Source organism: Astyanax mexicanus, chromosome 8 (genome assembly GCF_023375975.1).
Source record: "Astyanax mexicanus isolate ESR-SI-001 chromosome 8, AstMex3_surface, whole genome shotgun sequence".
Lineage (NCBI taxonomy): Eukaryota > Metazoa > Chordata > Actinopteri > Characiformes > Acestrorhamphidae > Astyanax > Astyanax mexicanus.
The window spans coordinates 41,484,768-41,508,788 of NC_064415.1; the positions used below are offsets into that span (position 1 = coordinate 41,484,768).

Below are 24,021 nucleotides of genomic sequence, written 5' to 3' on the forward strand. Positions count from 1 at the left end.
TCTAATCAATTCAGTGATTGCTGTGGACAGTGTTGTGCCAGTTCACAGCTTTTCTGAACTAGTTCAAGTTCAGTTCATACATGATTAAAGTGAACAGTTCATGTTCAAAGTTCACAATTTTAATTCTGAACTAGTTCAAAGTTCAGTTCATTTTACTTTTTTCGTGAGATATTCAAATAAATACTTTTTTTCACACTACAAGCTAGAAATCACTATACGTTCTTTGTAACTGCTCATTGTAGACGTTTGTTTATGACACTGCAATTGTGGGTTTCTTACCAGGTGATGAAAATGTTCATAAGGAGAATCGGTGTCTGTCTCTGTGCCATCACTTCCACTAGCATTTTTTTTTTATTGCAGCGCTTTCTCTCACACTTCTCTTTTTCTCTCTCTCTCTCTCTGTGCGCATGCGCGAGCGAGCGTGCAGCGAGCGTCGAGCTGAGAGCGTTGTGTGTGAGGAGGTGCAGTTGGCTTTTCGCCAAACTTTTTCTCAGTGAGTGTGTGTTTTCAGTTTATTTTGTTTAAGCTAGTTTAAGTGTGTGTGCGTGCGTGAAAGGGTTGCCACTGAGGGGCTGGTGCCCGCTGAGGCTGAGCCTGATAGAGCTGATCCCACTGTAGCTGAGCCTGCTGCGGCTGACCCTGTGGCAGACGTTCCCCCTGCGGCTGCCGGGTTGGACGAGCAGGTCTCGGCTGCTGCCGTAGTGTCTGATGAGGTGAACGTGGCTGAGTCTGTGATGGACGTGGCTGGTGGGGCTGATGGTGATGTAGGTGTTTTGGGGGGCTCTGGAGACGCTGGACTGGAGCTCTCCGGCGCTGTAGAGCAGGACGGGGAGGAGGAGGCTCCTTCCCAGTCCACAGAGCAGAACGCGGGGGCTGAGGATGATGAGGATTCTCTGTTTAAAGTTCCTTATAAACGTAAGAAAACTGATACTGATAGTGAGGATGATAAAAGACTTTCTTAGGCTCACTAAAGGGCAGAAAGGAGTTAAGGTTGAGAATTATTTCCCAGATACACGACAGTTTGTAAATGACGCGCTGCACTTTAGACAGGAGGGTGGTTTTACTGTGCGGGAGCTTTACCGCTTAAAGCCCAAGCTAACGTTTTTAAAGAAGGTTCATGCTAAGGAAGATGTTTAAATGTTTTTTTTGACTCCCCGTTTTCGGCATGGCTATATTCTTTTAATGCTTTGTACCTTATTTATTTTTGAATGAGTGGTTTTACTGTTGGCACTTTAAATATTAACGGAGCATGGGACAGTGTTAAACGAGCAAAATTAAATGAGTTAGTTAAACAGAAACGTGTTGATGTCATGTTTTTGCAAGAGACCAACAGCGATAGTGCCAACACCACTGAGTGGGAAAAAGAATGGAATGGACTCTCCATTCTTAGTGGAAATGACTCCCAACGCGACGGTGTTGGTATCTGTTTTACTTTAACTTATACTGTGGACAAGGTCTTAAAGGTGAGGCTTTTAAAAATGAGGGCAGTTTTTGAAAATAATTCTTTTATCTTCATTTTTGTGTATGCTCCTACAGGAGGTGCTGAGAGAGTGTTTTTTATAGACATGTTAAGTACTGTTTTAGCCAGTTGCAGCCCTGCAGACTTTTTAATTTTAGGAGGTGATTTTAATTGTACAGCGGACAGTATAGATAGGAACTATTTGGAGCCCCATGCTGCTTCTCGCAAGCGTTTATGTGAGCTGCTAGAAGCCCACGAACGTTGTGATGTATGGAGAAATGTACATGGCAGACACAGACAGTATACATGGGCTCACTGTCAGAATAATGTTATTTCATTGGCCAGGCTGGACCGTCTTTATACTTTTAATCATCAACTGTCTGCTTTTACACATTGTTTTCTTTTGCCAGTGGGTTTCTCTGACCATTCATTGGTCTTTTGCTTTGATCTCTAAACATAATGTGAAACCGCAAAGTGCATACTGGCATTTTAACACCTCGCTTTTGGACGATTCCAATTTTATAGGATCTTTAACTTTTTTTTGGAATGTTTTAAGTCTCAGAAATCGTCTTTTATCTCTTGTCAACAGTGGTGGGATGTGACTAAAGTCCAAATGAAACTTTTCTGTCAGCAGTACACTCTCAGTGTCACTAGGGACATTACCCGATCTCTTAAAGCTCTGGAGATCGAAATAGTGGCTCTTGAGAATTTAGGAAATCAAGAGCATATTAGCGCTCTTAAAAGAAAAAAGGCTTCTTTAGCCGACCTACTAGGTTTCATGGCACAGGGGGCGCTGGTCCGATCACGCTTTCAGTTCTTCTTTGGTCTTGAGCGTAAAAATGGACAGAAAAGGCTTATGCATGCTGTGCGGTCTGAGTCAGGGGTTCTCTTAATAGAATCTTCTGAAATCCGCCAGTAGACAGTCAGCTTCTTTTCGAAGCTGTACGAGAGTGAGTGGTCTGAAGCACAAGAGGTGGAAGACAGGTTTCTAAGGAACATGACCAAGCTCTCTGAACAGTCGGCTGACCTGCTGGATGGTGGGCTCTCCCTTGGGGAGCTGCATGATGCTCTAATGGCCATGGAAAATGGCAGAGCATCTGGCATAGACGGTTTACCCGTTGAGTTTTACAAGGCTTTCTGGGAAGTTCTGTTGGACGTGTTGGACGTGCTCCAAGACAGTGTGCAGAGTGCCATACTTCCGCTGAGCTGTAGGAGAGCAGTGCTTACCTTGATTCCCAAGAAAGGACTTGACCTATCTGAAGAACTGGCGCCCTGTGTCACTGCTCTGTACAGACTAAGCAACTCCTCTCGAAATCATTGGCCTTGAGACTAAGGAAGGTGATGGAACAGGTGATTCATGTTGACCAGACGTACTGTGTGCCTGGTAGGTCTATTTTTGATAATATTTACCTAATTCGGGATGTTTTGGACGTCTCTAGGCTATTGGGCTTAAAGGCTGGTCTCTTATTTCTAGATCTGAAAGCTCCGTGCAGGTTCTAGCAGAAAACTCGAAATCACGCCACTTTTCTCAGCCAATCACCAACTCCCACCTGTCCTTATAAGACCTCCCTCATACCTGTTCTCCCCTGCTTGCAGACGCTGACATACGATTTCAGATGCCGGTCGTTGCCGTGCGGCTGCATGGTGTTTCTGCCCTTTGTCGTTGCCTTGCTCTCAGTTTGCCGTTCTCGCCCGTCTGCGTGGCTGCTCGTTCGTAGTTGGCTCGTTTTTTCCAGCTCGTAGGGTCCATGTTGGTTCGTAATGCTCTCTGTTCTGTCGCCGACGTTTTGGTTGAATCCTCGCTGTGTTTTGCTGTTGGCGGTCCGGGTTCCTGTTTTGCTGCATCACCTGACTGTGTCACGCTTGCCTTCGAAGCTTCGATGCTTTGTCTCGGCTCGCAGCCGTGTGCTGAATCGTGCTGGTTGTTTCGGCTCAGTGTCGATTCTGTGGCGTTCTGGCCTAGTGCTGAGGCTTTTCTCAGCGATGTTCAGATAGTTGTGTAAGGGGCTGGAAATGTAATAAAGAAAATAAACATCCCTTATGCTTTTAGATTTTTTGTACTGTTTTGTTTTTATTTTGTTTTGTCTAGTTTAGGATTTCTTGAAATAAACTTCATTTGTTTTAAGCAAATTGAACTGAAGTACTAATAAATGGCACTAGACCAGCAGGGGGCGCGCCTTAATTAGAGATCGGGCCAGAGTACAAAACAGGCAGCGAGGAGTCACTCTTCAGAACGCCAGGGGCCTCATGTATTAAGACTTGCGTGGACTTCCTACTAAAATGTTCCATACGCTCAGACCTGAAAAGTTCCGTAAGCACAAAAAAATCCGGATTTATCAAACCGTGCGTAGGCAGTATCCCACTGCTTTCTCTTAGTACATCGCAATCAACTTTTTTTGTTATGGACCTGCTTTAATACTTTTCGTATTGGGTGATTGTACTTATAACTGTTTACTGTTTTAAGTTATTTTTGTGGAAGTGGCGCTATTTTGTGATAATTTCATGATGGTTATAATAAGTTTTATTTATAAAGCATTGTTATGCAGCAGTTTTACTAATCACAAGTGCCTTATTAAAAAATAAAAAGATAATATTAAAAAAATAAAATAAAATAAATAAATTAAAAAAAAATAATAATAAAAAAATAAATAAATAAATAAATAAAATAAAATACAAATTGTACCTTGTAGCTCCTTGACCGTGTTTATTTATTGTAACACATAAAGCGATAATCTCGCTGTCCGCACTGTTTGCGACCTTGAGCGTCTGTCGTATGCTTTCTTGGACTCGCAGCCTTGCCCGCTCTATTGCTTTTCTGTACTCGCTTTCCGCGCTGCTGATTATCTCGGGCCGTGCCCGCTCTATTGCTTTTTTGTACTCGCTTCTGCGCTGCTTATTGTCTCGCAGTCCACGTTGTTTACTATCTCGGGCCGTGCCCGCTCTAATGCTTTAATGACTCGCTTTCTGCGCTGCTTATTATCTCGGGTCGTGCCCGCTCTTATGCTTTAATGACTCGCAGTCCGCGTTGTTTATTATCTCGGGCCGTGCCCGCTCTTATGCTTTAATGACTCGCAGTCCGCGTTGTTTATTATCTCGGGCCGTGCCCGCTCTAATCCTTTAATGACTCGCAGTCCGCGTGGTTTGTTATCTCGGGCCGTGCCCGCTCTAATGTTTTACTGTACTCGCAGTCCGCGTGGTTTTGTTATCTCGGGCCGTGCCCGCTCTGATGCTTTAATGACTCGCAGTCCGCGTTGTTTATTATCTCGGGCCGTGCCCGCTCTAATGCTTTACTGTACTCGCAGTCCGCGTCGTTTATTATCTCGGGCCGTGCCCGCTCTAATGCTTTAATGACTCCCAGTCCGCGTCGTTTATTATCTCGGGCCGTGCCCGCTCTAATGCTTTAATGACTCGCAGTCCGCGTTGTTTATCTCTGCACTGACGCCGTACCTGGTCTAATTCTGGTGATTTGCTGGCTCTTATTGGGTTAATTTTGTGTTGCCTGTGCTATGTTTTGTTTTTCGATTGGCATGTACCTTTCTTGCAGAATTTCAGACTTTTATGATGCCGCGTATTAAAATATTAATCAACGCCGTGGGCCACGGATGCTATTGCTTTAGAACATTTTAGTGGCCGATGTTTTGCGCATTTACCGATCACGGGTTGCTTTGACGTACTGCTGTGCAAATGACGTGCCTCACTGTTAAGTATCCGATCCGAATTGTCGTTGTTTTATGTTATGGTTTGTGATGTTACTTTCCTTTGGTTTTGGGGGTGTTCTCCAAGGACAGTCTGTCCTTGGTTCTGCATTTGGTCCTTCCTGACATTTGTTTTGAAATCAATTTCGTCATTTTTGCTTTCTTTGCAGCATGACTTACAAGGTGTCTAATAACAATTATCAGTAAAATGTTATAGCAGTCAATGATAATGGAAAGTATTTTAAATCTCAGGCCGTGCCCGCCCTAATACCCATTGGACTCTTAGTCCGCGCTGCTGCAATCCCAGGCCGTGCCCGCTCTGATACCCACTGGACTTGTAGTCCGCGCTGCTGCTATTCCGGGCCGTGCCCGCTCTAATAACCACTGGACTCGTAGGCCGCGCTGCTGCGATCGCGGGCCGTGCCCGCTCTAATAACCACTGGACTCGTAGTCCGCGCTGCTGCGATCGCGGGCCGTGCCCGCTCTAATAACCACTGGACTCGTAGTCTGCGCTACTGCGATCGCGGGCCGTGCCCGCTCTAAATACTCACTGGACTCGTAGTCCGCGCTGCTGCAATCGTGAGCCGTGCCCGCTCTTATATCCTCACCCATCTTGTTCAGGATACCAGATGAGTAAGTAATTTATGTACGTTTTAAATGTATTTATATATCTATTTTCTATATATATATATTTAATTGCAAACAACTGGAGGCTTTAAGATTTTTATACAGACGTCAAATTAATATACTGCTTTACAACCTACTGTCACGTCAGGTCGCGCTCGCTCAAATATATCCTACTCCTTATGCTCCTAGATATCAACACGGGCTGTGCCCGCTCCTATGCTCATTAGACTCTAGTCCACGTTTTGCTGCGCAGCGGGCCGTGCCCGCTCTTATACCCTTTGGACTCCTAGTCCGCATTTTGCTCGTACCGTCCAACTTGCAAAACTTGCGTTTTGTAAGTTGTGCCCCTCAAAGGCTTAACGTATTGGTAGTCTACAGTGTTTTCTCATGCTGATCAAGTCAACGTTATGCTTATCGTACGCTTATAAACAAGCTCACCCAGTTTATACACGTACTTAATAAATGTATATAAAGTACCTAATAAATGTATGCTATCATGAGCGCAACTTTATATAATACACACGTACCCAGCAAATAACACTTAAATCTTGAACACCTCTTTTAAGCTTGTTTATAACTGTTTTCCTTCCAGAATACATGAACCAGGTAAAGGATCCTCCTGTGGGTAATTATTTTTTTTCATATTTTTGGGGATAGGCTCCGCCCCCGCCGTACCTGTACGGCAGGATCTGCGAGGTTCCAGACACTGCGGACCTGGGCTTCGACAGGGCTTTCGCCAAAGACTCTGTATACACTATATTCACTATTACTAATTGTCATATGTGTTTATTGGGATTAAATCTTTCTTGCTCCACTTTGTCTCTAGAGTTTTCCTGCTAGAACAGGAAAAGGCTTTTGACAGGGTTGAACACGAGTACCTTTGGAAAGTTCTGGAGAACTTTGGGTTCAGCCCAGGTTTTATAGCCATGATTAGGGTTTATTATGTTCTTAAAGTCAATGGCGGTTTGTGTGTCCCTTTTAAAGTTTTTAGAGGTATCCGTCAGGGCTGCTCTTTATCAGGCATGTTGTATTCTTTGGCTATAGAGCCCCTGCTTTGTAAGCTGAGGGAGAGGCTCACTGGGTTGCTCATACCCAACTGTCCTACTCCCATACGCATTTTCAGTTATGCAGATGATTTGGTTCTTTTAAGTACTAATCAAACTGATGTGTCTGTTTTAATTGAGGTTTTACATGATTTTAAGATTTTATCTTCTGCTAAAATTAACTGGTTTAAAAGTGATGCTATTTTACTTGGAAACTGGATTGGTGGGGAGCCGGTGTTGCCAGATGGTTTAGCCTGGAAGACGGGTGGTTTTAAATATTTGGGTATTCACCTACAAGACAGTTCTGGTACAGCGAATTGGGAGGGAGATTTTGAACAGATAAAGGGGCGTCTCAGTAGATGGAGATGGTTACTCCCTCAGATGTCCTACAGGGGGCGTATTTTAGTTATTAATAACCTTGCTGCGTCTTCCTTATGGCATAAGCTGGCCTGCATTGACCCCCCACCTTGCTTTTTGGCAGATATCCAGGCTCTACTAAAAAAAAATTTTTGGGACCATTTGCACTGGATACCTCAATGTGTGCTGCACGTGCCCAAGGAGGAGGGTGGACAGGGTCTTGTCCATCTTGCAAGCAGGACCGCTGCCTTTCGCCTCCAGTACATCCAAAGACTCCTTTGGACCCAAAAACCTGGTCTGGAGGGAAGTGGCCTGCAGAACCCTGCAAACTGTGAGTGGACTAGGGCTGAACAGAACTTTGTTTTTAATGAACCCTGCCTCTCTGGATACATTTAACCTGGATTAGATTTTATCGTGGACTTTTTAGGATTTGTGTTTTTTTGTAAGACTGCTAAACTGAACACTGAATCTCTGCATTGGCTGCTAGAAGAACCACTGCTTCATGGTTCTCGTCTGGACATTTCTGTTGGAGATACGCCTGCGCTGACGAGAGCTCTGGTTTCTGCTGGAGTTCGGACGTTACGTCAGCTTGTGGACATTGCAGGGCCTGAGCTCACCAATGAGGAGAGCCTCGCTGCGCGTCTGGGGATGCGCTCTCTGCGGGTGGTGGCTCGGTTCCTGCATCACTGGAGATCGCTCCTTACTCCTGAGGAGCAACAGCAGCTAAGGGATTTTGGTGTTGGACTCATTCTCCCAGCTGGTGATGATCCCTTTCCCGATCTCACCATTGCTCCGGTGCTACAGGACTGTGATGGGCCCCTCCTGGAGTGTAAGGGGGAACTGAACATGAACTTGTCCACAGAATGCTTTATAGAATGCTTTATAGAGCCTGTGTAAAGGTTCTTAATAAAAAGAAGATGGATAAGAGGGTTGACACGCCCTGGCGTTCAGTTTTATCTCTGAGTGATGATGTAAAGCCACAGTGGAGGTCTTTGTACAAGCCACCATTGATCAAAAAAAATTGCTGACCTACAGTGGAGGATTTTACATGGCATCATTTCTGTTAACTCTTTTATTTCCATTTTAGATCCTAACACTGCTCCAGACTGTCCTTTCTGTTCACTAAGAGAAACTGTTTTTCATGCTTTTATGCATTTTTTAGGGTGCGTCCCCTGTTTCATGTTTTACAGCATATTTTTAACCTTTTTAAAGTGTCTTTTACTGTGCAGACTTTTATTCTTGGTTTTAAATATGTTAAAGCTGAGAAATCCAAGTGCCAACTGCTAAATTTTACACTTGGACAGGCTAAGATGGCAGCCTACATTAGCAGGAAGAACAGAGTAGCACAAATGGCAGATTGTGATGCGGTTGTACTTTTTAAGAGATTGGTGAAGTCGAAGATTTTAATTGATTTTAATTTTTATCAGCACATGACTAACCTGGACGCTTTTCCTCAGAAGTGGTGTTATGGAGAGGCGCTTTGCTCTGTAATTGAGCTTATGTGATATTTATCTGTTTATTATTCTTTTCCCCTTTTATCTACCTCCCTTGTTAAAACATGCTGACCCCCCCCCCCCCCAATTCCCTTTCCCTCTAAAATATTTAAATCCTGATGTGATTTATGAAAAATTCATGTATATTTTTCTATTGATTTTATTAAAGGATGTTAAAAGTCAAAGTCTCTCTCTCTCTGCATCTCTCTCTCTGTATCTCTCTCTCTCTCTCGCCCTGGCGCTCTGCGCTCTCCGCGTCCTTGCTCCTCGCCCTCTCTCTCTCTTGCGCGCTCCGCGCTCTTCGTGTCGTTTCTCCGCGTTGTTGCCAGTATGTTCTTAACTAGCCAACGTTCATTTACAGGGATGTGTGCCGTTCATGACACATACTGTGAACTAATTCACATTCAAGTTCTTTATTTAAAATGTGTTGCGTTCAGTTCAACGTTCACGAAAAAATGAGCGTGTTCAATATACGCGTGCTTTTGAACTCGTTCAAGCACAACACTTGTCCATTTTTTTGTTTTGTTTATATATACATATTTCCTTTGAGTGTGGCTTGGTTTGTTTAATTTCATCCCCAGACGCGTTTTTCCGTTTTTTCCCCCTTTTTTTTCAGTATTACAAGTTTTAGTAATTTTCTTTGGCTGTGTGGAGAATTTCGTTTTTTTTTTTTTTTGAAATTCGTTAGATTATATTTTTGTCAACATTTTGGGTTTATTTTCGTTTGTTATTTGTTAATAATAGTAGTAATTACATAATTGATTTTCTTTTTCTTTTTTATACAGGCGAATAACAAAAGTAACGCGATAGTTACTTTTACTGGTAACTAGGGGTGTAAGAAAATATCGATACTCTTGAATATCACGATATTACGTTTTGTGATAATGTATCGATTCTCAAAAACGCTGTGTCGATTTTTTTATTAAGTGTGTTTTTATTGAACTTCCGGCAGTGTTTTTTTCACCCGGCCACGAGGTGGCAGTGCTGTGATCTATCTTGATCCATTCGGCGCCTCCAGTACACTGCAAGTAAGTGCAGAATCTAAAAGCGTATTAGCAGAGAGGGTTTTCTCCACCGCAGGAGACATTGTAAACACACAGAGAAGTGTCCTGAAAGCTGAGCATGTTGATCAGTTTGTCTTCCTCCAAAAAAACGTTGACATAAAAAAATAAGCGCCGACATACATACAAACTGAAGTAAAGTTATATAGTTTAATAGCACTTTTTTTATTTACATAATTTTTTATTTATTTTATATATTTATTTATTTTTTGACATTTTTTGTTAGGAATCCTTCTGGCACTTTCTTTATTTATTGATCAATTTTATAATTTGTTCAGAGTATGTTAAAAAAGCAGGTCACACTTTAAAGCAGGCCTGTTTACAATGTTTTTTTTTTGTACTTAATTGTTTACATAAATAATCCTGCAAGCACTTTTTGTACATGTTATGTTGATGTTAGTAACTGTTTCGGGCAGAGTGTTTAAAACTGTTGAAAAAAGTGGCATGATATTGGATGCTACAGGATCTGTTATTAAGTATAATGGAGCTCCCACCGTTCTGATTGTTTACAAATTAAACTTTTACCACTTAGATTAAATCCATATGGTTGTATGAGTTTTTTTTTACAGTATCGTGATATATCGTATTGTGAGCCCTGTATCGTGATACGTATCGTATCGCCAGGTTGGTGCCAATACACAGCCCTACTGGTAACTAGTTACTTTTATAGTGAAGCACTTACTCTCCTAACACCTCTAACACACTAACTACTTCTAACCCCATTTCCTTCTTCCCCTCCTTCACTTCTCTATCCTATTATTTCCCTTTGACCTCCTTTAAGCCCAATCTAAAATGGGTTATCTTAATTCCTATTACTTTTGTACTTCATTATTGTAAGTCGCTTTGGACAAAAGCGTCTGCCAAATGTAATGTAATGTAATATGTAATGTAAAAGTAACTCCGTTAGTAACTCTTTTACTTTTTTGGGGAAGTAACGAGTAACTATAACTAATTACTTTTTCAAAGTAATGTGCCCAACACTGGCTATTTATTTATTCATTTATATGTGCATTTATTTATATATTTATTTACTTACTTTTCCAACATTTGTTTATTTATTCATTTATTTATTTCTACATTTATATGTGCATTTATTTATTTATACTTATGGCATTTTTGTTCTTCCATAGGCTCCAGCTGATGATCTGATTCCTCTATAACCTGCCTTTCTATCTTGGCCATACTCCTCTCCTCTTCCCACACCCCCCACATAAAAAAAGGATTTAAATATGCTCCCAAACAAAACGGAGGAACACAAAGAAATTGCAAGTGAAAAAAGGTAACTTGTGTTCTCTTCTTAGTTTGCAATATCAGATTAATTTTATAATTTTTTTATATGAGTTATTTTATAATAACTTTTTTCGTTTTATTTTCTTGTCAGCATTAAAGACACCAATTTAACTCCATACAGAGCCAGTGATCTGTCAGTGTTCTTTATCTTTATCTAGTTTCTGCTGGTTCATGTGTTGTTCTCTCTACCATAGAATATTTGCATACAATCAAGATCTGTTCACAATTTTGTATGTCTTTATTACTTTATTTACCACAAATGTTATACAAGAAAGAAATATGTACAAACAACACAAAAGATACAAGTACACAAAATAAATGTTTTTCAGCACAAATCAAAGCATTCCCTTTTGCTTGCATTAAAAAAAGTGAAATTAAAAAAAGCAAAACTAATTCTAATGATTTTTATATAATCTAATGATGGCTGATCATTAGCTTTCATTAGCTTTGTTCAGTCTTTCGTTGCATAGGTGACAAAACACTGACAATATGAGGCAATTTTAAGGTAAAGTGATCCACACACAAATCCAACGTAAACACCATTTATACAGATATACAAAGCTCATGCAAATGGTATAAAAAACATACACGATTAAAAGCTTAATTGTCATTGCAAACCTCATCAATCTAATCAATTTCCATTTTCAATTCCAGTTATCATAATTTACATACAGACAAATGTCTATTCATCTATGCATATATTGTTTACTAAGTTTTTGGTGTCTTTCTCTTCTGACTGGAGGGTTTCTGTAGTGTAATACAGTGGGTTCACAACTGTGGGAGAAGCGACCCTGGTTTTGGGTTTTTGGTAGTATGCGTAGGCCAGTACACCCAGCACAGCTACCACCAATATCACCATGACCACCGACACAACAGCAGCATGTGTCCTCGATTCAACAACTGAAATAAAATCAGAACAAACATAAAAGATCATTAATTCAGTAAAATGTTATATTCAACAATATAAATTGTATTTCTGTTTAAGTACTTCTTAATACAATTCAAGTGGAGCTAATTTAAAATTAAGGATTTATGTAATTTTAGTTCTCATAGATCCCATTCCCAATCATTTGTGCTATTATTTTTATTTCTAACCAACATATTTGTATCAACAGGATGCTACTGTACATTCAGTCAGGGTAAAGCGAGGGTTACCTGGTTGGTCTGATGGGATGGTTGAACTTATAACTGCTGGAAAAAAAAAAAAGAGAGAATAATAGTAAAGATGAGTGTTACGTTTACAATGCTTTAAGAAAACAATAAACATTACTTTTACAGACTGCAAAGAACTACAGGTCACATGTGAATGCAAAATTAAGAATTCCTAAATAAAGTTTATATTATTTAATGGAACTGGATTTCAAATAAGACTGCCTTGTTACAAAAAACTCTGGGCCGCATTTTCCAATATCTGCATCAAAATACTCAATAAATCAGATGTCAGATTCTTAGAAACTCTTCTTAAGAGAAATGTATTTTTAAGAATGGCTGGTATAAGGCACAACATAAGCAGGGATGTTGTGTAAAATTACATAAAAAGCCAATATTTAAAGGAGAAATCCAATGTGAAATGGACTTGGGGTGTAGTAAAACATAATAATAAGCTTTCGAACAGCCCACCTCCATTCACTCAAAGCATAGCACTTAACAGGTCTACAATGCTACTAATAGGGGCACAGCATTGCCCATGCAAAGAAATCACTATTTTTAAACCAATTAACAAACTCAAAGTAGCTCCACACTTCATTGGCAGTATTCCAGGGACCCTGTTAAATGAGATATATAGCCTGAGTGTAGTATGTTCTTGCTGCTATTCATCCATTTATTCATACCTAACCTGGTTTTCAGCAGGCATGAAATAAGACTCAAGTGTACAACCTCCAGGCCAAATGTGTAGAATGTTTTATATCATCTCACCACAAACATAATCCTGGAGTTTGTGAGGTAGAACCCAAACTTTGGAGGTTCTATGATTAGATGAAACAGAGTAGGACAAAAACAATTGTATAGTTACCTTTGGCTGTTTTGCAGATGTACATGTCGGAATTGTGTTCACAGTGTACTGGTCTCCATTGTTTAGTTCTGGAAGAGATGACTGTGCACTGTTTACTCCTATAAGAATAATGATAATCATCATCATAATCACCATGATTCTCATCAGGATTTACAGATTCCTCCCAGTTAGTGAAATCTACCACACTGTTGTCCAGCCACTTCCAGTGTCCTGTGTGATCCAAACAGAACATCCCGTTAAAGCCAGTTATACAACCTTAGAAAACACTGAAAAAAAGCATTTTTAATCAATATTTTACAATTAACTTCATAGATAGACTGACTGTCAGTGAAGGTCTATTTTAGAGTTTTTTAGTTGAGAGGGAATAATAACAACAGTTCAGCACTTACCATCATGAGTCTTGAAAAGACCTATCCAAAAGTCACTATGATCATTGCCAAATAAACTGATGTATTTCTCTAAAAAAGATGTCTCGTTTTTGTCTTGAATAGTGACAAGACTGCCTCCTGGTGATCAGAAAAAATATAAATACGCATTTATACACAGCTTATTAATCTTCATTTAATAGTTATAAATTGCAAAAAAAACATTTGTTATTAATTTAAAATGTTCACCCACTTGGACTCCCTATCACTAATGCCCGCAACATCAGGAGGGTAAAGACAAGCACATGCCTCTTTCAGCACATGTGAATTCAGCCACCGCCTCTTTTACAAATCTGAGAAGCCAGTGCGCTCTAAGGAAAGTGCAGGAACTCAGTTTCCACCAACCAGCTAACAGACGCCTGTGCTGACCAATATTACCTTGGGAGTGATGCGGAGAAAGAGCGTGACCTACCCACCCAGAGAGAGAATGGCCAATTGTGCTCTCTCAGACTCCAGCTGCTGAAGGCAACCCTCGGATCATAGTGGCAGCATCTTAGCCCAAACGTTTTTGTTTTTCATTTGTCTACCATATTATATCATATTAGAGTTGACATTAAGAAATGAATATGAGATCAAAGTTGATCATGATCAAGTTGCATCTTTCAGTAACTAAAATGAGTACCATATTTTTTAGACTATAAGGTGCACTGGATTATAGGGTGCAATATCAATGAATGGTTCTATTTTCATACATAAAGTGCACTGTATTATAAGGCACATTAAGCAACATACTAAGTACCGTATTTTTCGGACTATAAGGCGCACCGTATTATAAGGCGCACGATGAGTGAACGGTCTATTTTTAGTGTTAGTCCATATACAAGGCGCACTGGATTATAAGGCGCACTAAATGTCTCTTAAGCATGTCTCTTAACTGGAGCCATTTCACGGTCCTTACACACACACCGTAAGACTATGTTGAAGCACAGTTAGTATTACTCCGCTACGCTCCTGACAACGGTAGCCGTAACGCTACGACAGACCATAATATTACTATGTTGAAGCACAGCAAGTAACGTATTACTCCGCGACGCTCCTGACAACGGTAGCCGCAACGCTCCGACAGACCATAATATTATGTTGAAGCACAGCAAGTACGTATTACTCCGCGACGCTCCTGACAACGGTAGCCGCAACGCTCCGACAGACCATAATATTATGTTGAAGCACAGCAAGTACCGCATTACTCCGCGAGGCTTCTGACTATAATAGCGTGTTGTGCCGAATTCGGTGAATAAAACGGTTTTAAAACAGAGATAAAGATTGGATAAGTTTCATTTCTGGATGAAGTGATTTCCAGCGCTGTTTGGATATAACTGTGGATTACAGGAGACTGGATTGATGGATTCTCTTTAGTCTGGACGCGTTTTGAAGGTAGGACCTGTGGCTGAGCGCGGGTGTGTGTTCGGGGGGTGGCGGCAGTGACCGGAGGTTTCCCCAAGACAAAAGGAGAGCCTTTTATTACTGGAAACATGCGCTCTGACGCAGCTTTAATTCATGAAACATACATCCTACAGTAAAAGCACAGTTCTGGAATCCGGAGAGCCAGACGGTTCGAATGGTGTATGACATGACCGCATTCGATGAAATATGGACGAACGATAAACGCAAATATGAGAGTTATGAATTAATAAAATCATAACCAAGGCATATTTCGCCCTAAATGTTTATTTTCTGAAAGGATATTCCGCTAAATAGGCTAAATAGCTCAAAAGCAGAGATTCTAAGCTTTAAAATGGTATATTGGATGTCTATATTGAACCTGTAACTGTTCATAACTATTCAGAAACACAGCCAGTTATGAAATATTAAATATTTCTGGCCCGCCGGTGGGCCAGCGCGTGTTAAGAGGTTAGCTTTACTTAGAAGTGGGCGCTAAAAAGAAACAGTTTGTGCTATTACCCCAGAACGGGTGGAAAGGAAAGTTTACCGGCACCTTGTTCTGGCCACGGAGCTACAGTGGAAACTAGCTACCCTGAGCCACAGCCGAGAGGCAGTACGGCAGTCAAAGGTAACCGCGCGCTAGCCCCTGAGGGGGATCTTTTTCTGGCGTGGGTGAGGAATTCTGCACAACAGAGCGCCGTGTACCACATAAAATCGAGGTCAGTAAACACAAGCAAAATCCATACACAAGGCGCACTGCATTATAAGGCGCAATGACGATTTTTGGGAAAAAATAAGTATTTTAAGTGCGCCTTATAGCCCGAAAAATACGGTACACTATTTTATCCAAACATATGTGAAAATATGATTAAAAAATTAAACTAAATTAAATAACTTAATTTGCCTTTTTTCATTTGAGCTCAGGTCATTTGACAAATATAAAAGTAAAATTAAAAAAGCTATTTCAGGCTATTTTTGCTATTTCATTTTCATCACCATATAAGTATTTCACAGTCAAATCTAAAATTAAAAAGCTACTTGTGAAAATAAAAAAACAAAGCTTCTTTGTGCCCTTGCCTTTTCTTAAAGAACTGCATATTAAATGTCAAATCGAAAATCAAAATGCAATGGTTCAGCAAAACTCAATAGGACATTTAAACTTAAATCTGCTGATTCATGTTAATGAGTTCATGAGTAATTATGTGGGTTGCATGGACTAATCGACGAGTTGAACAGGGTATCCACTATTTGCTAGATTAAGGAGCTGTTGACTGCAGATTTGAGATGATTCCAAAGCTAAAGGGATTAATCCAATTTTACAGGTGTACAACAAGTGTACAACAAAAATATGTGGATAGCTGGATTACCTGCAGATACTACTGATAACAAGTTGAGATTCTGACTGAGTTGAAATACTCGCTGTCACTGGGCTGGTTAGCTAGAGTCCTGAAGTTCGATATAATGTGTGTCTGATCTCTACACCTTTATTATCCAAGAATACCAGCTTTGTTAATCACACAGTATCACTGTCTGATATATTTTGTAACATAAGCAATATATTAATGCTGTGGCCCAGTCCCAGAATCTGATTTTAAAGCTGGTCTCACCTCGTCTCAGACAGATGCCAGATGCAACGCTCCAGGATGTTTCTGAGGTCACAAATGCATAACAGTGCCCTCTATAAGGCAGCCATGTCATCTTGGGTTCACCGTTTGTTTCCTCAGGGCACCGGCCTGGAAACTGAGTTGGTGGTGTAGGGGCAACATCTGCAAAGATTGATTTGTTAAAACAGACATTTTACAACCATTGCTAAGCATACTTGTGTGTTACAAGATCTGCTATCATATTAACAGCAAAATAGTCCAGTGTTGGTTGAAATATTGGTACATTTAGCAGAAAAACACAAATTCCGTGGACAAAAGACCCTAAACACATGTTAAGTTTACGAACACCCACTTGCTCTCAGGGAAGCTCAGTGGACACCCTTGTTCTCATATTGGGAAGATTATGTTGCTTGGGATGTGTATGTGTGTAGTTGAATTTGATTTGTGTGTGTTTTATTAGTTATTTTGTGTTCATTTAGTCTAGTTCCATCTAGTTCCACTGGTGGAGAGTTGAATTCAAAAGTGAACCAATGGTGAACCGCCGTTTTCAGAGAGAACCACTACTTGTTGTGGTTGTTTTATGTCACCATTTTTGGTTCCACTATGATAAAAAAATGCATCTGTTTATTTTGTATGAAAAAAGGCTTAAGATACATGAAGGGGAATTGGAATATTACAGTAAATAAACAACAATCCTTGCACAATATATATATATATATATATATATATATATATATATATATATATATATATATATATATATATATATATATACACTGCTCAAGAAAATAAAGGGAACACTCAAATAACACATCCTAGATCTGAATGAATGAAATATTCTCATTGAATACTTTGTTCTGTACAAAGTTGAATGTGCTGACAACAAAATCACACAAAAATCATCAATGGAAATGAAATTTATTAACCAATGGAGGCCTGGATTTGGAGCCACACACAAAATTAAAGTGAAAAAACACACTACAGGCTGATCCAACTTTAATGTAATGTCCTTAAAACAAGTCAAAATGAGGCTCAGTATTGTGTGTGGCCTCCACGTGCCTGTATGACCTCCCTACAACGCCTGGGCATGCTCCTGATGAGGTGGCGGATGGTCTCCTGAGGGATCTCCTCCTAGACCTGGACTAAAGCATCCGCCAACTCCTGGACAGTCTGTGGTGCAACGTGACGTTGGTGGATGGAGCGAGACATGATGTCCCAGATGTGCTCAATCGGATTCAGGTCTGGGGAACGGGCGGGCCAGTCCATAGCTTCAATGCCTTCATCTTGCAGGAACTGCTGACACACTCCAGCCACATGAGGTCTAGCATTGTCCTGCATTAGGAGGAACCCAGGGCCAACCGCACCAGCATACGGTCTCACAAGGGGTCTGAGGATCTCATCTCGGTACCTAATGGCAGTCAGGCTACCTCTGGTGAGCACATGCAGCCCGTGCAGCCCTCCAAAGAAATGCCACCCCACACCATTACTGACCCACTGCCAAACCGGTCATGCTGAAGGATGTTGCAGGCAGCAGACCGCTCTCCACGGCGTCTCCAGACTCTGTCACGTCTGTCATGTGCTCAGTGTGAACCTGCTTTCATCTGTGAAGAGCACAAGGCGCCAGTGGCGAATTTGCCAATCCTGGTGTTCTCTGGCAAATGCCAAGCGTCCTGCACGGTGTTGGGCTGTGAGCACAACCCCCATCTGTGGACGTCGGGCCCTCATACCATCCTCATGGAGTCGGTTTCTAACCGTTTGTGCAGACACATGCACATTTGTGGCCTGCTGGAGGTCATTTTGCAGGGCTCTGGCAGTGCTCCTCCTGTTCCTTCTTGCACAAAGGCGGAGGTAGCGGTCCTGCTGCTGGGTTGTTGCCCTCCTATGGCCTCCTCCAAGTCTCCTGGTGTACTGGCCTGTCTCCTGGTATCGCCTCCAGCCTCTGGACACTACGCTGACAGAGACAGCAAACCTTCTTGCCACAGCTCACATTGATGTGCCATCCTGGATGAGCTGCACTACCTGAGCCACTTGTGGGGGTTGTAGAGTCCGTCTCATGCTACCACGAGTGTGAAAGCACCACCCACATTCCAAACTGACCAAAACATCAGCCAGACAGCATAGGTTCTGAGAAGTGGTCTGTGGTCCCCACCTGCAGAACCACTCCTTTATTAAGTGTGTCTTTCTAATTGCCAATAATTTCCACCTGTTGTCTATTCCATTTGCACAACAGCAGGTGAAATTGATTGTCAATCAGTGTTGCTTCCTAAGTGGACAGTTTAATTTCACAGAAGTTTGATTTACTTGGAGTTTTATTGTGTTGTTTGAGTGTTCCCTTTATTTTTTTGAGCAGTGTATATATATATATATATATATATATATATATATATATATATATATATATATATATATATATATATATATATATATATATATATATATATATATATAGGGGGTTTCCACTTTTTATGGTTGTTTAGTTTTGTCCAATTGTACACTATAAACGTAAATATTTCTTAACATTACTCAGCTACTTGGAGTTTGGTAAACATGTTTTGCCACATATATGTACATTCAAATGGGATCTTTGATTTAAATCACCCATAATTGAATTTAGTCTTTTACCATTTGCCACTTCTTTTCTTTTGGCTTCTGGCACAATCTATTAGCATATTGGGCATGAATTTGAGTCTCTGACATTCACAGTCAGTGTGTAATTATTCCTCCAGGCTACCTTAATCATATGTAAACCATATATCATGATTGGCTATAAAGTTGTATGCTGTAAAAGTAATGGTTGGTTGTCCATTGAATTTTCTATGTTTTTTTTTTTTTCATCAAAATTTTAACAAAGTTAAATGAAAACGAAACTAAATGCAAACCTATTTTATTTACCTGACGAAGTATTCAAAGTAGAATTATGGTGAAAATATATATAACAATTCTTAGGTTTTTAGTATATATTACTTAAACATTTTAAGGCAACTGGTTTACTCAAACAATTTAAGGTAATTCAACTTATCGAGGATTACAGTGTACTCCAAGAAAAGAAACTGACAAGTCAGAGGCTAATTAATGGTGGTTGGACTCCTGACCATGAGTAGCCATAGCACCCACAGATACATATCCTAGGTAGATTTTGGTTTTAAGGTATAAATCTGCATTTGTTTATTTATGGAATTGATTTCATGGTCCGTTGCTGAATATAGCTCACCTGTCGACTGCTTACACACACTGTAGTAGGTTTGGTTGCACAGGGCAGTTTTCCACTTTCCATTTACGTCCATGTAAACGCAGGGACGGTCCTTCTTGGGTTCATAATGATCCCACCTCTCCATTTGTAAATGCCAGTTATCAATCCACCGGAAGTAGCCATCTGTCTGTTTAAAACAATGTAAAAATTAAAGTTGAAGCTAAATTGTTAGGTTCCTTCTCCTGAGCATACTGCATATTGCATTACGGCCCCTACCATACACCCTGTAAACGGCGAGTTGCAATTCTCGTTGCTATCTTGAACCCTTTGAACAGTTCATTTTTTCACACCTTGCACCTGTCCCAGTAAAACAGCGACAGAGTTTATAAATATATCTACACTGAAAGGCATGGTGGTCTGGAAGTGAGGTATGTTTATATAGTTCTGACATATTGCCATCTTGGCGATAGAAAACACAAGTACCGTATTTTTCGCACTATAAGGCTCACTTAAAATCCTGTAAAAATGTCAGTGCCTCTTATAATCCAGTGCGCCTTATGTATGAGTTTTACCTTTCAGGTTGTAAGGAGCAGTAAATCTGCTCCGCTGAAGTGCAGCGTTTTACAGGAGTTTCAGATTAGTTCTCCAGCATGGAGACTCAAGGCTGGAGTAATATTAGCATTAGCTGCTAACTGCACTAAGCGCTTGCTCTTTTGCCATTCGGCCTGTGGCCTGCTCCTAACCCTGACTAGCACTGCTAGAGTAGCATTAGCATTACCCGCTTATTGCACAAGCTTTTTTGACATTCAGAGATGAGTATTATCGACATGTTGCCTGCTCCTAACCAGGGCTAGCACTGCTGGAGCAGCATTAGCATTACCTGCTAACTGTTAGCTCTTTCGCAAACAATGCAAGTGCTATAATCACCCAAATAAACAGTAGATTAACATCCAGCGCTCATTTGACTTTAAAAACAATGCGCCTTATAATCTGAAGCACCAATAAATGCTTTTTGATAGTGCGCCTAATAATTTGGTGCGCCTTATAGTGCAAAAAATATGGTACTGATTAAAAACCTGAAAACAGTCCTAAGTCAGACGTTCATTGCTACACAGGGCCACACTCAATGTATTTACACCCCTGCTTGTTAGACACACACAAGAACACGCAGCAGAACACAAACCCAACACTTACATCAACAATAAAGAGAATCCAAGTAAAAGAACATTGATTTTTTTTTCTTTACAGCATGAATGCCCAGCTCATTTTCCTCTGCTGAGAAACACAGAAGTGCTGCACTAATAAAACACCAATCCAAACCAAGCACCTGGCAAATCACAAATGACACACTGATTGTTTTATTTTTTAATGTTACGTCCAGAACACACCCATGATTAATTAGGTGAGCCGCACAAGGTATACTTTTCCTGTAGTTACGATAGCAAACACACACTGACAGGCCCTAAATTAAGCTGCGTGGTTGACGGCTCACCTAAAGATTGCTAAAATTTAGCTCTACATGTCCACTTGGCCACCATAGAAGAAGATCATCTAGGCCCATGAATGTTAAAATATTTTTCATTATTTGTGATGAAAAAAACATCATTTGTTTTTATGTAATTTGTTACAGTTTTGCATGCACAATACTATTTTTATGTAAATATTAACTGATGCAAAAGGTTTTCTTTTGATACAGTAAGAAAACTAATGGTGTTGTTTTAAATGTTCTATTTGTTTCCATTGTCATTTCTTTTTTCATCTTTTCAATTACATAATTTAAACAAAATTTATAGAAGATTTGAATCAAAATAATCTCTGAATCTATAATCATTTTTTGATTTGAAGCCTGAGCCCAAAAATCAAAATCAAAACGGCAGACACTGAGGTATTCACACCCCTATAAATACAATGTTTCAGTACCAGTTGAAAGTATTCTCTCTCCTTCAAACTTTCATACATGTATGTGTCTTACCTCCATGCTGTTAAGCCCGATCCACAATGGTAGGTTGAGGTTGTGAACCTGCACAGCAAGGTAGGACTGGGTAAAGGCGTCCCGAATGCTGGCCAGATTTGCTCCCAAAGACGTACAGTGTTTCTGTGCTTCATTCCAGGTCATGTTTGTTTGGACGAACATGTAAGAAGAATTTTCAAGCTTGATGAACGTTTTGGGCAGCTCTGTGGGAGTTGGGGTGATTAAGCGATCTGAATACGAAACAAAAACAGGTAAGAAAATTCACGTTAGTGTTTACTGTTTACCATTTATTAAACGGTTAGAGCAGAGGTTGCTTTTTTTTAACTTACCCAGAGCCCGACTGCAAATATAGCCACTTAATTCACTGCAGGCCTTGGTCACCCATTTGCCAGGTTCAGATCTTTGCCTGCCTCCATTTGCAACACACTTGCCAAACTTTTAAAGAACAAAAAATAAATACATCATGATTATAATTACAGTTAGATAGCCTCACATGCATGCAGTATTTACTGTATTTTTTGCACTATAAATTGCACTTAAAATACTTTATTTTTCCAGTAAATTGGCAGTGCTAATATAATCGGTGCGCCTTATGTATGAATTTTACCAGTCAGGTTGTAAGGAGCAGTAAAGCCACTCCGCTGAAGTACAGCGTTATAAAGTAGTTTCAGTTAGGTTTTCTCCAGCACTGAGGTTAAAACAGTATTAGCATTAGCAGCTAATCACAGTTCTAGCTTTTTCACCATTCAGAAGTGTGTATATAGCTTATGTAGCTTGCATGTTTAAACAAGCTACATGGGATGCACCGCTAGCTGGTAGCACCCTTGTATAGAGTGGGGGCATTGACGTGAGTTATGACTCTCTAACCTAGCTTTAATTTATAAGTTATAACTAGCTAACCTAGCTTTAATTTATAAGTTATGACTAGCTATCCTAGCTTTAATTTATAAGTTATAAATAACTAGCCAATATAGCTTTAATTTATAAGTTATAAATAACTAGCCAATATAGCTTTAATTATAAGTTATAATTGGCTAACCTAGCTTTAATTTATAAGTTATGATTAGCTTACCTAGCTTTAATTTATAAGTTATAAATAACTAGCCAATGTAGCATTATTTGTAAGTTATGACTAGCTAACCTAGCTTTAATTTATGTTATAACTAGCTAATCTAGTTTTAATTTGTTATAACTAGTTAACCTAGTTTTAATTAATAAGTCATAACTAGCTAACCTAGCTTTAATTTATAAGTTATAACTAGCTAAACTAGCTTTAATTTATAAGTTATAAATAACTAGCCAATGTAGCATTATTTGTAAGTTATGACTAGCTAACCTAGCTTTAATTTATGTTATAACTAGCTAATCTAGTTTTAATTTGTTATAACTAGTTAACCTAGTTTTAATTAATAAGTCATAACTAGCTAACCTAGCTTTAATTTATAAGTTATAACTAGCTAAACTAGCTTTAATTTATAAGTTATTTCTAGCTTACCTAGCTTTAATTTATAAGTTATAACTAGCTAACCTAGTTATAATTTATAAGTTATGACTAGCTAACCTACACAAAACACTACTATGAAATGTTTCTGGTGATTAGTATAAAAAAGTAAGGCTATTATTTTTATTATTGTCTTTCACTTAGATTACATTGGGTAATGTTGACCTGTGATCCTCCGTGTTGTTTCTGAACTGGGAAGCTAAAAAACTCACTCCGTTTGCAAAACGTTTCCCCCTCCGGTCGTGTGTGTGTATGTTCTCTGATTTAGATATTTAAGCAATAGAACACGAGAGGGAGTGTGTTATATACAGCCATGATGTTATTCGTGATAACACATGACCTCGAGTGTTCTATTGGTTTTATAGAACAGTTTTTTTTACTAAATTTATTAAGAAAATAAATCAAAGAACTTTAAGAAATTCAGTTTGAATATGCTTTAATATGAACTGTGCCTTCCACCAAAAAGTAGTTCCACAACAACTGTCCCAGAACTGAAACTTAACTACAAAACGGTGTATGGTTCATACCAGAGACTGTAAAAAAAGATCGTCGTCGTGTCTCCATTCCCATTCATTCAATGAAAATGAAGCCGAAATCTTCCGCCATGTTGGCGATCCTGACACCCGATTCTGCGCAGTAGAGACCAGAGGAGGGAGAAAGACTGTTGATAGCAACCTACTCATTTGAATAACCCCGCCCCTGAGGGCTGCCTCGCGGTCACAGACTGCAGAGCGGGGCGGAGCGGAGCTGACGGTCTGTTATTGGCCCCGCCCATAAGTAGACCTTTTACCATAACCACGCCTTTTTTGAATAGAGCTGAATAACGTTTTAAAAAACGAATTCTGTGAGGATATAAAAATTTGACAATATACGCAGAGGTTACACTAGCTGTTGCATTTAAATAAGA

The 24,021-nt window shown here is 39.9% G+C and overlaps 1 protein-coding gene across 3 annotated transcripts in view; it reads right to left on the reverse strand.

Moving 5' to 3' along the window:
* Window positions 1–11,376: 11,376 nt before the first annotated feature.
* Window positions 11,377–24,021, reverse strand: part of LOC125780460 (macrophage mannose receptor 1-like) — a 34,517-nt gene continuing 21,872 nt past the window's right edge. Inside the window, exons 23-31 of one of the 3 annotated variants that reach the window (XM_049482822.1) lie at window positions 23,642–23,743; window positions 21,943–22,048; window positions 21,614–21,843; window positions 19,663–19,828; window positions 16,455–16,613; window positions 13,429–13,545; window positions 13,040–13,249; window positions 12,181–12,213; window positions 11,377–11,925 (exon numbers count right to left, since the gene is read on the reverse strand). In XM_049482822.1, coding sequence (XP_049338779.1) covers window positions 11,708–11,925; window positions 12,181–12,213; window positions 13,040–13,249; window positions 13,429–13,545; window positions 16,455–16,613; window positions 19,663–19,828; window positions 21,614–21,843; window positions 21,943–22,048; window positions 23,642–23,743 — 1,341 coding nt within the window. In that variant the 3' untranslated portion in view covers window positions 11,377–11,707. Of the gene's footprint in view, window positions 11,926–12,180; window positions 12,217–13,039; window positions 13,250–13,428; window positions 13,546–16,454; window positions 16,614–19,662; window positions 19,829–21,613; window positions 21,844–21,942; window positions 22,049–23,641; window positions 23,744–24,021 lie in introns of all 3 variants that reach the window. The other 2 variants (XM_049482821.1, XM_049482823.1) reach the window with 2 other exon arrangements.